This window comes from Asparagus officinalis, chromosome 4 (genome assembly GCF_001876935.1).
Source record: "Asparagus officinalis chromosome 4, Aspof.V1, whole genome shotgun sequence".
NCBI classification, from domain to species: Eukaryota; Viridiplantae; Streptophyta; class Magnoliopsida; order Asparagales; family Asparagaceae; genus Asparagus; species Asparagus officinalis.
This window is the reverse complement of record NC_033797.1, coordinates 1,310,473-1,326,261: the sequence shown is the minus strand read 5'-3', so window position 1 is coordinate 1,326,261 and position 15,789 is coordinate 1,310,473. Positions and strand designations below refer to the sequence as shown.

At 35.3% G+C, this 15,789-nt stretch overlaps 1 protein-coding gene across 2 annotated transcripts; it reads right to left on the bottom strand.

Annotated features, from left to right (window-relative positions):
• On the bottom strand, window positions 273–12,154 carry LOC109836309 (serine/threonine-protein phosphatase 6 regulatory subunit 3-like). 2 transcript variants are annotated; one of them, XM_020404170.1, is made up of 19 exons: window positions 11,892–12,154; window positions 10,751–10,854; window positions 10,099–10,185; window positions 9,860–9,935; window positions 9,672–9,746; window positions 9,536–9,589; window positions 8,442–8,501; window positions 8,124–8,240; window positions 7,702–7,796; window positions 7,396–7,601; window positions 5,778–5,875; window positions 4,677–4,780; window positions 4,430–4,595; window positions 4,174–4,296; window positions 2,696–2,778; window positions 2,259–2,397; window positions 1,305–1,375; window positions 953–1,196; window positions 273–877 (listed from the first exon to the last, which is right to left on the bottom strand). In XM_020404170.1, exons 1-19 carry the CDS (start codon window positions 11,928–11,930, stop codon window positions 521–523), a joined length of 2,298 nt encoding a protein of 765 aa, XP_020259759.1. In that variant the 5' UTR covers window positions 11,931–12,154; the 3' UTR covers window positions 273–520. The 2 variants fall into 2 exon arrangements, with proteins under 2 accessions (XP_020259759.1, XP_020259758.1); XM_020404169.1 differs by having other exon boundaries at window positions 273–1,196.

The following is a 15,789-nucleotide window of genomic DNA, read 5'->3' as shown; positions in this document are numbered from 1 at the left end:
AAGTCTCCAAGGTATTTTTCGCTGATTCCTTTTTATCTTTTTAACCAATTGCACAAATGCTATCAATATTACCTAACTGTTCCGGATATCTTCCCCCCAAAAAAGAGAGCACTTAATAAAAAAAAAATCATCAGAAGGCGTTGACAGGCAGAAGAAACAGGTTAACCTGTAACATAATTATTAAACTATAACAAAAATTATCAGAAGACATTGGCAGAAGAAAGGATTAAAATATTAATCAATTTCTTCAACGAGCGCCACGCAGTTGACCGTATCAGTTTGAAGGTTGCAACCTTCCGACATTAGTAAAGACCAGAGCAGTTAAATAACCAACAAGTTGCTAACGGGGCGGGAAAAACCTGGGACAGAAATATTAGTCGTCTATACATCACATATCACCGTTCTTTCCCCCTAATGGGAGACAGGCAATACTAAGAAAATCATAAACTACAACATGATACAGTACATGTACACCCGCTGCAACAATAAAACAACCAACTACATGGAACCCCAAAACTCATCATTCCTGAACAACACCCACCTCTGGCTCCGCTCGCCAATGGTTCTTGTTGAATTCCATCATTGCAGGCTTATCCTCTCCGTGTAACTCGATTTCATGAGAATTGGGATTAGAGCTTTTCTTCGGGCTCTCCAGATCAACACCTACAAACTCTGCGTCCTCCTCAAACAATGAGGGCGCAGGTTCCTCAGGTTTAGCTTCACTGGGCTCCGATGTGCTTGTTGGGTTTGTATCAGCTCGATCCATGCTAACTGTGACAGAGCTTTCTTCAGTAACATCTTCCGTGGTTGAAACATCATCTGTGCTGTCCACTTGGATATCAGATGGCTCGCGCCAACCAACCCAATCGGGCAATTGCTGATCATTGAATAGATCATCGTTCACTCCTGTCTCAAACCGGAACATGCTCATATCATCATCAAGTGCACTTACCTTTTGAGGGTCTGTTGACATCTGGTTCATAACACCATTTGAAGTGGCATTGGCTACCACATCCGCATAAGTTCTCGATCTGTCTGCAGTATTTCCAAATACCCCGTTCTCAACAACCGTCACCTCCTCCTTGTTACTATTCAAGCTGATATCTTCCATCCTATCCAGGGTGGAAGTGCTCAGAGGTCCTTCAGTTACTCTATCTTCTTGAAAAGCAAACCAATTGGAGTTTGTAAATAGATTACTGCCGAACATAAGAAAAATGAGCTCAATTATGAATGTGAAACATAAATAAAGAAAACCAAGGCACGAAAGTTTAGAATGAAGGAAAAGAAATTCAAGAGAAAAATACCTCTCGTTGTCATCCCCAAGTCTCAAAGAAGAGATCACAACTTCGGCAGACTCATCATCAAAATATACATCCTGCAGTTGTTTGGGTTGTCAGGATGTATTCTTTACAATAAACTTAAAAGCTTTCAAAATTCCTTTCAGGCTTTTCATGTTATGGTTAATTGCGGATATTACCCCCTTGTACTATGGTCCAATAGCGGATAGACCCCCTGTACTATTTGCCCCAGTTCAGATACACCCAAGTTATTTTTCTCTTAAAAGAATAAAAAAAAGTTCACACAGGGAGTCTATCCACAATTGGGCGATGGTACAGGGGGTCTATCTGCAATTAACACTAGTTTTAATCACTATGACAGAAAAAACTATATAAATCTTCCAAAGTGGTGTAGATGTTTTATATCAGAAAGTCCAAATAAGCTATAGAGAAGATGCATCTTCAAGACCTCAAGTCAGGAGCATAGCCTGATTCCCTTCTACGACTGATGAATGGGTTATACTCTAAACATTACAAGGTCAGGAGCAGTAGAATAGCTTCACACAAAAAAGAAAGGAAATAAAAAAGAAAGAAAAAGAAGAAGAAATTTTATAAATTAAAATGTTTATTTTCATTATACATCAAAAACATGAGCATGTTAATATTTCAAATACCTTGCATAACTGTTGAAGTCTTAAAAGTTTTTTTTATCTTTTATTTATCCTCTCGACATTATATTCCCACATGCAAATCAGTCATTTGAAAAAATGTTTGCAAGAAAATCAAGTACAATATTAGTTGCACGCAAAAAATTGAAAAAAAAATTGAGGAACTATCTGGCAATTAAATGATACATTGAATAAAAATTATAACTACCTCACCATAAGTTGGAATAAAAAAAGATAAAAAGTATAACTGTAATTTATAAATATAAGAAAGGCATCCAATCCACTGTACCAGACCAAAAACTAAACACCTCACCTCATCGGCATCATCATTATCATAAGAGTTGTATCTGAAGGCTTGACTTAGATTATTTGCCAAAGCTGCAACATCATAGTCTCTATCGTTGATCTCGTCTTCATCACTCTCTCTCCTTTCTTGCATTGTAGTAGGACGGCTGCAAAAAAAACAATTTACCTTTAATTCACTATGAAATATTTAACCAGGCAAAAAGTCATGCCTACATTTTACTATGGAAATAATAAACTAATTAATTTATAAGCAGTTAGATCTACAGGGCAGTAAGAAGCTGGCAACAAATTAGCCATTTGCAAAGGAGATTTCAGTTATCTGCAGGAATTGTTTCATACTGAATACTATCAACTGAAGGTCTTCGGAAGATTTAAGGACGTGTTTTAAGAAATAATTGACAATCACTGCAAGGAATAATTGGCACTTAGTAACCAGATACATACCCACAGGCCCATCGATAAACATTTTCTACTGTGTTGCGTTCTTGCAAGACATTGGTTTGCCAATCACTCCACTCAGCATTTTCCTATACATAGGAAAATAGTTAAAAGAAAAGTAGTTAAAAACAATTCAAACACTTTTTACGAATTTAAGTGCAAGCAGAATTACTAGTTGAGCCTTTTGAAGATGGGTAGCCAGAAAGTAACATACATGATAATTGACAATTCTGGTGCTCGAACTTATTGACTGCCAAAAATATAAAAACAGACACAGGAACATATAAACATAAACCACTCCGGAAACTACCAAGCAAATTACAAATTAGTAAGTTCTGTTGCGCAAACATTCCCAACACAACCTCAATTATAGTCAACCCTGATTTTTGCTGTGTTTCTGACCAAACAAAAGCAATTAATACTAGGAGTTCTAAATGTAAGCAACGAAGCATAATTTCTAGTTTAACTTTCTCATTATATGGCTATTACAAGAAAATATTGTACTTTGGAAGTGAAAATCCGGCTATCTTGACCTCACTCATTCACCAAATATAAAACAGAAAGTGCACCATATAATGTTTGAAGGTAGCCTGTACATTCTACACCCATTTTTGAGATAACCAATCAAATTTCCAACTAAAAGAGATCCACTGATGAAAAATATTAACAAAAAAGACCTAAATATAATAAAGTATAACTGAATGTGATTTTCTTTGTTACCCCAATGTCATGCATTAAGGCTCTAATCTAAATGAAAACAAAATATAACAGGTTTATAAGGTTAAACTCTCCATTAAAAAATGTTATGTAACTAAAAGTTACAAAAAAAAAATATTATTTTGTGTAGTTCCACACGATTCAATAAATGAGCATATAATTTGCTTGTGCATTACCCGACCATACGCGTAATGCCTACATTTTTTGTTCAAAACATTGGTCTTAGCTCAGGGACCCATAATCCATTTCTACATAATCGATATAAAGTTGACCTCAGAAAAAAATATTGTCCACATGTAACTTTACGGCTAACAATAACCAGACAACTTGTAGGCTGTGATCACCATCAGAATGATAATGCCATAACATTTTTTTCCTGAATCTTTCTACTCTATAGTTGGCAGAATAACTTGTTTCTCACTTATAATCAGTGCTTTTATACAAATTAACCATGTTCACAAGATTTTGTAGTCAGTGAAGTTTACAAAACTTCCCGTACTCACTTAAGCCAAATTTATTAGCACCAACTTGAGCTGAACACAGATGATCTGCAATTCTATCCACTCAGTAACTTTTGGATAATGCTGCATGTCATCTCTGCGACTGGTGATATTTAATTAGATGGTCATTTTCCCATCATAAGTGTGAGACAACATCAGATTAGCATATCATTATGTCTGCCTGCAATTTACTATACTAAGATATATGAAGCACAAAAACTGTAGGTAATCATATAAATCAGACTTGGATAAAGAAAGAATTCTTACCTGTAAATACTTTTGAATATGATCATTGCAATTACCCACTTGAATGAGCTTGTTAGCAATTCGTGTTATGTGTCCAACATAGCCAGCACGAGGTGGCCGTCCTCCAGCAGCGGGTTTTGTCAGCTGCAAGGCCGAAAAGTTTAAAAATAGTAAAGGTACAGATTCTAAGGTGTCTTCATATGATAGGTATCACAGTTCGTGGCAGACAGGGCATAGGATATAACTTCTCAACAACAAAGGTTGCGTTTATCTTTACCAGATTTGAATCGGTGGAGAGGTCGGAACCCTTATCTGCTTGTAGAAACTTATTAATTATATTGCAGTCTTCAAATAAATGATCAACAATGGCATTATTCTTGCTATCCAAGCATGCCGTTATTATGCTCTCTACATGGTGGTGCAGTGAATTATTGAAGGGATACCTGCAAGATTTGATTATTGATAGAATTAATGAAACTCGTGTGCTATGGCTGCCAGAAAAAATTAAAAAAAATTGTTCTTACTCAAAAAAGAGATCTAGGATTTTCTGGATAAAGCCAGAGTTAACAAGCTCCTTCTCAGCAGCTTCCTCACCGGTTCCTAATAACACTGCAATGAATTCCACAATCTGAAAATAAAAAACAAATTGGGATATTAGCAACTAACTGGATATGGGAAATTAAGTATTTAAGTACATAAGCGTTCAGGTTCATTGTTAACGTTCACCTCACAAACTCAGGTACTCATTTGGGATTTTTCACTTGAAGATGTGAGAACAAAAGGCATCAAAATATTACATAGACACTATGTATGTGTACCTAGCTTTAGTTCTGGTTGAAACCAACCTAGTCTAAATGCAACGAAATGGTCTTCAAACAAGATTTACTAAAGGAACCCAGAGTTTCGGTGGAGCCTGGAACGCGGTGAATGCAGAACAAGTTGAAGCTTCCAAGGCCATGCATTCTCCTAGAGAATACAACAATGGAAGACAGTACACGAGTGAAAAATCATCAAAACAGGAAGTTGAGGAGGTAGGCATTTCCGCATCTCTCGACACGTCAACTATACAAGTGCGTAGGACTTGATCAGGAGGAAGAAGTTTCAAATGCATGCATCCTGAATTTGTTTATGATGTTCTGTTAATGTATTCAAAAATGCAGGCATTCTAAATCTGTTTGTAATCTTGTATGTCTATCAACTTGTTCTATAGTTGGTCACACGGATATTTGTTTCATGTGCGTCCAATATTATCATTAAAAAAAATTAAAAAAAAACACAGACTTTTTTAGTTTTTTAGTAAACATCGCTTGGTCTAATCAGGTCTAAATGGGTTTGATATGATGGCATCCAATCTAATAATCCATATCCGTCTTTTTATAGATCTGGGTCCAGCTCTAGGTTAGATTTTTGCCCAAATTAGGTCCAAAATTAGTGTTACAAAAAGGCTCAACCAATTATATCATGTTAACTTTTGGTATCTAGTGTCCGCCCATACAAGAGTAAATATGAGTAACAAATTAAATTTTCTTGTTAAATAATCATTATTGACCAACATGCTCAGTATAGAGAACTCATTATCTCCTGCTTCACTTTTATGGCACCACAAAACAAATGAAATAACATACTTTTAGGCGATGCTTCCCGAGTGGTGGTCTTAGTTCACCGTAAGTAGTGGGAAGGATATTTTCATCAGACGACACGTCCAGCAGTGTAATCAGTGCACCTGTAAAATTGCATGATTAAAAGAATGCCAGTAAACACTCGGGATGAAAGAGAAAACTGAGGTGGAAACATTTTATTAAGAGATGTTTCTTAGATTATCACAACTGCTGAAAAGTGCTTGTCAAATTCAAGCAGGAGTTATTTTCAAGTCTTGCAAGAGCTAAATAGCTAGATATAGACAATTAGGCTACCCCTACAAGTAAATCAAGAAGAAAAAAATTCTAGTAAAGCAGTGGTAAAATTCTTCCATGTTGACTCTATCCTGAAATGCAGAAAAAGGAGCTTCAAAAAGAAAATTTTTAAAAACAGTTCACAGAAACAGTTTAAATTCCATAGGAAAAAGTACACGTTTCAATGACAGTTGAGAGTCTAGAATAGTTACCGTTGGTGCAAAAGTTACTGCTTTCAACCAGCCAACATCACAGAAAAAAAGTTCATTTATATAGCCACACACTTTTCGCAATGTTCAATGAGCTTTGAGCTCGAAGGAACTGAGGACAAGGTAATAAGTATAAAAACTTCAAGAAGAAACTTAAATTTTATTTTGCAGAGATCGTATCCCAACACAAATTAGAAAAAGAAAACCAGTAAAGCTTCATGCCAAATTTTTCAGCGGATACATGAAATTCCTTTATACTTTCATTAACCTCAAAGCATGTTCTTTTTTATCGAACTCAAGGCACTTCTTAACATTGACCCCATCTCACTTAATTTGGTGCACCCCTTTCGTTGGACGCGTCTACCCCATCTCTAGAGATCACCCCTCATCTTATCTATGTTGAAGCATTATCACATTGCTGCGAATCCATCATATGATCTCATTCTAGCTACAATCACTTCTCAGACATGTTGCAATCCACGACATTCACCTCACCAAAAAGAGTCCAGAAAAGTAGAAGATGACTATGTTCGGTATAGAAATGCATGCATGCAGGTCATACTGTTGAGTCAAAGGGGCAAAAGGAAGCATGTATCCTTCTAAATACTCTCTAAATGAAGAGAGGTGAGGATTGTCGCAAAAGAACAGATAGTCAAATCATCGCACTACTGTTTTCCACATCATCAGGATATAAGCCAAAGAGCTAAAAGGAACTTTAATCCAGATGTGTCAATTATAGTTACAATAAATAAAGGGATGAAACTGAAAGCAAGAGAAACTTATACTCTAAATACTACATGATGCTTCCAAATAATAGAACCAATATAACACTTGCTCCTGCACAGGTCTAGACCATATAAAAGGCTCCTCAGTTTTAATATATACATACACAAACAATCAAGAATTAGAGAAGAAATTTTGAATAGGACAGGACAATCTTGATTTAAACCAGGAAACTATCCTGGATATGATAGCAATTGGTGCTTAAGAGCAGCTATAAGTAGTAGTTACGAATTGCTAGAGAAAACTAAGTCATAAAAGCAACAAGTATATGTACACCAAACAAGGCTTGTTTAGCTACCCTTCAAGGTGTGAGGTAATGGAAAATGGCCACTTATCTGATAATGTTCATGATAACTTACCCAACCCTGGTAGCATCGCAGTAATGGTCTCAGGATCAACATGAAAAGATGGTTCATACAAATGTTGACTCCTGAAGGAATGAACAAGAACAGCTGAAGCTGATCTTTTGGGATCCAACAAGGAGATGCATACAGAGAGAGAGTGAACAAGAGCAGATTTAGATGGTGAATCTTCCAGCGCATGACCAAAAATCCTAGCAACAAAGCTGCATAGAAACGACAATGATATCACACCCCATGTACCATAAAAGCAAATAAACACAATGGACATAGCAGTAGATGATTCCACGATGTAAAGAAACATACCTCGGGCTGGCAAGTTTTGCAGCTAATGCTGATGGTGCGTTTCTGATTATGGCCCCCAGTACCTCAGCTGCATTAGCATGAACTTCAGGTGAACACTGTTCAATTTTGCGCAGATATAAAGTCAGTAAACAGTTTGCCTTTCAATTGGAAGTTGAGTTACACAACTACAGAGCAAATAGCCAAAACTAAAAAGTAAAACAGGAGACATTTCAATAACAAATACTGCACTTATCTTTTTTGTTGAATTCAAGAATAAGGAAGAAAATGAAATTTAAACTAAAAAAGTAACACAAGCAGGATGATAAGGAGGAAATATAGGCAAGTGCAACAGTCCTTTAACAGTGCTGCAGCTAGACTCTCAAGCTACTATTTCAATTAAAAATAAAATCAACAAATAGTTAAAAGTCTTTCCGTGTACTTACAGATGCATTTAGTTTATCCACAATCATTTCTAAAAGATTGCTGTCAGATAACCACTGCATAACATCCATAAAATTTGGATACAAATGATCATCAGCGCCAACAAGTCGAACCAGAATCTGTCAGAAAAAGAAAATCAAAGACAATTAATTGAAGAAAAAAACATCATCACTAAAGTGACAACTTTGAGAAGAAACAGTAATTGCTAAAGGTGGATATATCATAGTCAGCTGCGATTGGCACAGCACTGCACGGCTCTTTTCTATATCACCACCACCAAAAAAAAGATAAACAGATCACCATTGGGAGAAACTCCTAACCTCCATGATCGATGTGATGCCTATCAAGTCAACCAACTGGCGGAAAATTTTATCATGGGTCTGCGATGAAACAAATGTTATGTACAACACAGTATATTAATAGAAAATACAGATTAAGCATGAAAAATGAAGGACAAAAATCACGAAAGAAAATACTACGACTAATCTAGAAACGTCATAATATAGACAGAATGGGCAATTAATGATGTAAGAAAAAATATAATATTTCAAGAAAGTGAAACAAAGGAATTGTACAGATTGAATACCTAGCCTTACTCCAAAATGGAAAGAAGTGAATGTAAAACATCTGTTTGTAAGTTCAAAAACTTTATATTACTTAACCCAAAGCATGTGTAAATCATACCAACATGGTCGGGTAAACAAAACATGACTGATTCTAAGTTAAAAAAAGTAGCACAGACACGGACATGGCGATTGGAGACGCGAAAACAACATGGTACATGATACACACCAAATATGAAAAAGGCACCGGGAAGAAGTGTCAAATCTCATACAAGGTCCACATGACACAGGCAGTTATCCATCCTCCACAGTTGTCCATCCTCCAAAATATTCTATTACAGTATGAAGCACTGCTTTTGCTGAGTAATTGGTCCTCGGCAAAGAGTTTAAAAGACCCCAGCTAATACTCACAAGCACCTCTTTGAAAACTAAATCATTCTTGATTCTCCTAATATACATTCATCATATTCTTAAAAATTGTATTATATTTGCAAGAGTAGTTCTCTGAATAACTTTTACTGTGGCATTATTTTTCTGTTGTTTCTATTTCAGAGGAATGTGAACTGTAAAATCATAAAAGTTAAGGTAAGGTTATAAAACTAACAATTATAATCAATACAGCATACGGACAAAATATCAAGAACTAAACGCTTGTGGTTTTCTCCTTATGTATTCGAAGATAAATAACTTTTCAAGAAAGTGCAAATATTATCAACATAAAATTAAAATATTTATATAGCTAGATTCAGGTTTAAACAGGAAATAAGCTAAAAAGGAAATCAAAAAATTATTTGAAGCTGTGAAAGAAAATAGTTTTTCAAAAAAGCAGCTCACATGGGTCAATAACTTACCTGAACATACTTCATAAGTGATGTTGTCTTCCTTAACATTAAGCATACAACCACCTAGAGTAACAAAATTGTAGACTATTATTTAGAAGTGTAAACAACGTAATCTTTTAAACAAAATATGGAAATTTCATGTCACCTTGCTAAAGTATCCAGCCAATAAGGAATTGTGTGTATGGTTTGGTTCAAGAAAGGAGAATAGCAGATCCATCAGCTGCCAAAGTGAAACAATAGTTAGTGGGGTAGCTAGAAAGTGATATATTCTGCAGAACAGATCAAATAATTATTAGCAGAGAGGATTTGCAAGAACAATTGTCAATCAGCTACCTCTTCGTCCTCTACCAATGTCTTCAAAATAACATCAATCTCACAAGTGAAAATTTCACAAGCAATGAAAGGGAACCTGGTTCACAAAATAACATCAATCTCACAAGTGAAAATTTCACAAGCAATGAAAGGGAACCTGGTTCACAAAATAACTTTAGTGAAAAAGAAAAAACAGAAACAAAACTGCACTGAAATCCAAGAATACAACAGCCACAATTTAAAATAGTAACAAAGCATACTTGAAGGCTCGCTTGCTTTCAGCATCTGCAGGAGCATCTTCCACAATATATCGCACCAATTGTTCTACTTGAGCTCGGTCTCTAAGGCTGGATACATAAAGTATCAGGTTAGTCCATTTTCTCAATTTAATATTATTTTTTATGATTAAAGTTACATAAAAATTTGCTCGCCGATTTGCAAGCTGGTTTCCTTTCCCCCTCAAAACCAGACATCATTCAGCACCGGTTGCACAGGCCAGTACCTTGGATTGACGTACGTATTCTATTCAGTAGAACATACTAAAAATTATATACATATGCTTTCTGCCTGTATTTTCTAGTGAACTACAAAGAAAAGCATGTGCGTAAGAAACAAAATATTTTGAAACTAGATTAAGTTCTCAGGTTGAAGAAGCAGAAAGAAAGGATCAGTAATGACTGAAACCAAAAAGCAAATCAGCATAGGAATTGGTGAAATACCACTGCTGGCCAACCAGCAGAAGGGATCAATCAAGCCATTTATTTTCTGTTTATCTGTTTATATTTAAAATCAAAACTAGTCCTACTAAACCCAACCCAGAATGAACAAGTGATAATTTCAACTCTTCTCTGCTCAATAAGTGAATTGCCAATTACAGAAAATATTTTAAGAGAAATAGAAAAAATATATTACAAATTTATAAGGCGGGTGTTTAAAGCTTTGCATTCTTGAATTATATCTTCTTCATCCAGAAGTTCTTCCAGCGTGAAGTTTTCCTTGTCCAATATGGACTCAATCTGGAAAAAAATGCAGTATCAGTCATGAATAACATAATATGTGAATGATGATTAAAGATATATTTAAGAAAAAAGAATTACCAAGACATGATAAAAGTCAGATCCCAAAACAGTGACATACTTGTTAACAGAATATTCAAGTTTTGATGGTTTAAGAGACCAGTCTAGTTCAACTTAAAATGAAATACCAAGACTTGAAAAACTAATATGAGAACAAGCCTAATGTAATGCACTATGCATGAAACAAAAAAAGGCCTACTAGCAGTCGAATCTAGTTTTAGCTGAAGATGGTGACATATAATCAACATTTCTCGCTACAAATCATTGGTCTTCCTTCAATACTAAAGTTCAGAAAATGATTCATCAAATAAGCCACATCGGGAACTAACCCAAAACAAAAGGTGATGCCAAACTAATGACTCGGTGTTTACAAACCTCTTTAGGGTAATGAATATACCTATCTTGTTGACAGAAAGCTATACTCAGTGAATAGCTCTATATTCAGTTCATAAAAATTAATTATGCATATTATATAGCACGCTGCTCATCAACTTAATACCTTTCCTCAGTCCTCTTTCCAGGCTACTAAAATTGGACTCGCCAAAAAACTTACCGATCGAGTAATTTATATAAAATTTAGTCCACACAGATCTATGTTCATCAGTGTCATGGCCTCCGAGCAATTTTATAGAAGCCCCAATAAACAACTGACTAAATAACTACTACCCAAAGTCAATATCAAGTCAGTTTAACCCTAATTTCTCTTCAAGAAAACTTATTCTGTAAACAGGTGTTGGATTCCTGCTGCAAAAAGAACCAAAAATCAACTTTTTTAAAAAAAAAAACATTAAATCATCAATCTACTGATAGCAAAGCTGAATTGAGTTAGAAACATGAAAAAGCCTACGGCTTACCAATGAAATTGAACAAAAGACACGTAAAGCAACCTAAATTTTACCAACCCAACAAATTCAGCAAATTAACCTAGAATTCAAACGTAGACACAAATCGAAGTTCTATTAGTTAGTGATACTCACCGGAGACGAAGCAGAGAAGTTGGGAATTCTCCAAAACATCTTCAAATGACAATATTTTGCAGAGCGAAATAAACCGAACTAGGGTGACGAATCGGGGATCTGGTCACCGTCGACGAGAGAAGAATCAGAGTCCGCTTGAGAAATTGAGGGGATTGAGGAAGAAGAAGAGCGAGAGCAGCCAGAAAAGGGGTCTCAAGAGAGCGAGAGAAACCCTAGATTTTGGGAGAGGGGGGTTTTTTTTTTTTTTTTTTTTTTTTTGAAAGAGAGAGCCAAATGAAGCGATGCTTGGTTGGCAAATCAGTGAAAGATTTGTAGCTAATTTGCAAATGAGGACGGATTTACTTATGTTTTTACAGGTGCAGGCCGAGGACCCATTTCGGAATGTTGATGATGGGGATGGTCAATAGTGAAATCTGTAGCTCAAGTCAACGAATTGGTCCGCCTTTGGTTATCAAAGCGCCAGCGTAATAGATTATTTTTCTTTTTTCTTTTATAGCTTTAGTTTATTTATTCTTTAATAACTAATATAAAAATATTACACATGTGATGATGACAAGCGGGCAACAAGTTGCGCCGCTAATCCTTTCTGAATTGCAAAACCTAACCTACGAAACACATACTCAGCGGACCCTGCTGTCACCACATTCTTATTCGCGAATTTCTGAACCCTCCTGAGGAACTCCACCGCATCAGCTGCAAGGAAACCAAACGTGTCGAAAGCGAACGGGATGAAGCTGTGGTGGTTGTCCTTGCAAGCTTGATCATGTTTGCCCACCTTGGCCTCTGCCGCTCTATCCGCTGCATGCCCAACCTTGAACTCTCCATTACCTAACCCCACCAACGGAGACACCCCTGTAAGATCAACACAAGCATGCTTCCCCCCGCTCCAACTGTATGAATTTTGAAAATTATACCATTTTCTTTTTATTTTCTTCCTGCCTTATATGAATTTCGAAAATTATACCATTTTCAAATTTTAGTATTCGACATTTTCCCACCTTAATTTCCACATGCACAATGAAGAAATGAAATTTTATTTTATTTTATTTTATTTTTCTTTGGGAAGAGAAACCAATGAATAAAATAGTAAACGGAAAAGTAATTATTATAAACAGCCTTAATTGCACTTATATACCCAATAGTTTCTCCTACTTTGCACTTATATACCCTCGTTTATTTTTAGCAGCGCTTAAATACTCTAAAGTTTATAAAACTTACACTTAAGTACTATTAAACCTTATGAATGTTTTAGGGAAAACTCCAATATATACTCTAAAGTTTATAAAACTTACACTTAAGTACTATTAAACCTTATGAATGTTTTAGGGAAAACTCCAATATAAGTCCTCTAATATTTAGCGGGGCTCATTTTAGTCCTTAATAGTTAAAACTCAGTAATATAGGATCTTAACGTTTACTCTGCTATCAAATTTGGCACTTTTTTATTTTATTTTTTCTCTTAAATTTTGCTAATGTGGCATGATTTTTTGGTCTTTTGTTTTTCAAAAAACTGCTTCCGCTCCATAGTTTTTGAAAATCAAAATTTGTCCCAAAGTCAAAACTTAAAATATTTTCCCCTCTAAACATTTAATTCACATTGCCAAGCTACCTCTCCCCAGCAATATTTTTATTTATCCTTAATACAACCCTAAGTTTTCATGTTTTAAAATTAGTCATTAGAATCATGGAATTAGTTATTGGGTCCCTCAATTCATAAGGAATTTTAAAATTAGTTCCTCAAATCATTAAATTTCTATTAGGTCCCTTGATTCTTAAGTTTCCCTCCAATCAAGAGTAAAAATATCAATTTGAGAGAAATTAATCTCTGAAATCATCTAAACTTCTATTAGGTCATACAATTACCAAGAGTTATTTCAAGTCAATCCCTTTGGTTGCTAATTTTACTGTTGATTTGATGGACTAATTTTAAAATAGCTTTAAAATTGAGGGGCCTAATAACAATTTCAATGATTTGAGGAAATAATTTCCAATTACCTTTTGAATTGAGGTGTCCAATAGTAATTTGCATGATTCAAAGGACTAATTTTAAAATATGAAAAATTAGGGTTATTTTTTGGGATAAATGAAAACATTGTTGGGGAGAGGAGGTTTGACAAAGTGAATTAAATGTTTAGGAGATAAGATATTTTAAGTTTTCACTTTTTTTTGTGTGTGTGTGGGGTGGCAAAGCTTGAAGTTAATTTTAAAACCATAGATTGGATGCAAATTTTCCAAACAAAAATAACCAAAAAATCATATGCCACATCAGCAAAAAAAAGTACCAAATTTAATGAGTTCCAAATGTTAAAGACCCAAATGAAATCAAGCTAAGCTAAAACATTAGGGACTTATATTAAACGTTTGCCAATATTTAACTACAGATGAAAAAATATATTAGAGTGTTTATTTTGAATCCAAGTGTAATGCAACTCTCAATTTCACAAAACGATTGAACTCTCTCCATTGAAAGTCCATGCATAAGCAGGATGGAAGTTATGTTGGATCTACATCAAAACTTGAGATCTAAAACCATATAGCCATGATTAATTCAAAGAGATTAATAAAATCAAAAGAGCGGAAGCTTATACCTGAATCCATGGATGAAATCTTGATTTGGGTTTTTGATGATCTTCTAACCTTAGGGTTTCTCTAAAACCAAATTTCTCTAGCTAGATGGAGGTGTAGAGAATTAGAGAATGTAGTAACCCTAGATTAGGGACCATAACCCCTTATTTATAGATGTTGTACTTTTGTAATTTAGCCCCTCAATAAATTACAATTACAACCTGGTATCTGCACATATAACCCCATGACTTATTTAAATACCAAATTAACCCAACTTAATTGATCACTTTAGTGGGTTATCCTGAAAGATAGCAATACACATTGATTAATCATATGTGCCCACAAATAGATTTATTAGATTAAATCCAACAATCTCCCACTTGGGCACCATATGATTCCTTAAATTGTGTATAACCTTATGAGCTCAAAAATTGCTATCACTGAAAAGGTATTTCCGAACAATCTCGTCCATTGACTATATCAATATAGGATCAAAGCGGCCTTCGTCACATTTATCGTGACTCGACCCATCAATGGTCACATATACCAATACAATCAAACGACATAGATCAATCATGGATGTGCAGCATGAAAATTACATGCAATGTGATCAGTACATGTCTATTTTCAACTGGTCCTCCTTAGTGAGGTCAAAACCAAACATAATGTAACAGAGTGTCTTAACTGAAAACTTTATTCTGATCAGACAATACAAACAAACATAAAGCACCACAAATACAAACTCCCACTAAAACATAACATCCTCAAATAATACCACACCCATATGAGCAGTATGCTCATGAAAGACCTTAGGTGGCAATCCCTTAGTAAGAGGATCAGCTATCATGGAGTTTGTCCCAATGTGCTCTATGGATATCTGTCCACTCTGTACCCTTTCTTTCACAACCAGGAACTTAATGTCAATATGTTTTGACTTAGTTGAGCTCCTGTTGTTATTGGAATACATTACTGCAGATTTATTGTCACAATATAACCTTAGTGGTCTTTCAACATTTTCCAAAATGCGCAGTCCCGTGACAAAATTTCGCAGCCATATTCCCTGATTGGATGCCTCATAGCAAGCTACAAATTCTGCTGCCATAGTGGAGGAAGCTACTAGTGTTTGTTTGACACTTTTCCATGATATAGCTCCTCCTGCTAACATATAAATGTAGCCTGATGTAGACTTCCTGCTATCTTGGCATCCAGCAAAATCAGAGTCCGAATACCCAATGACCTCTAATTTCTCTGATTTTCTGTATGTGAGCATGTAATCTTTTGTTTTCTGAAGATACCTCATAACCCTTTTGACTGCTATCCAATGATCCATACC

What these genes read in the sequence shown, in the direction of transcription:
- LOC109836309 (XM_020404169.1), bottom strand. Translation starts at nt 11,930, where the DNA reads ATGTTTTGGAGAATTCCCAACTTCTCTGCTTCGTCTCCG. An exon ending in GCAAAACTTGCCAGCCCGAG is followed by an intron (nt 7,602 to 7,701) that starts GTATGTTTCTTT and finishes GTTTCTATGCAG; the next exon opens with CTTTGTTGCTAGGATTTTTG. An exon ending in GTTTATCGATGGGCCTGTGG is followed by an intron (nt 2,398 to 2,695) that starts GTATGTATCTGG and finishes TTTTTTTTGCAG; the next exon opens with CCGTCCTACTACAATGCAAG.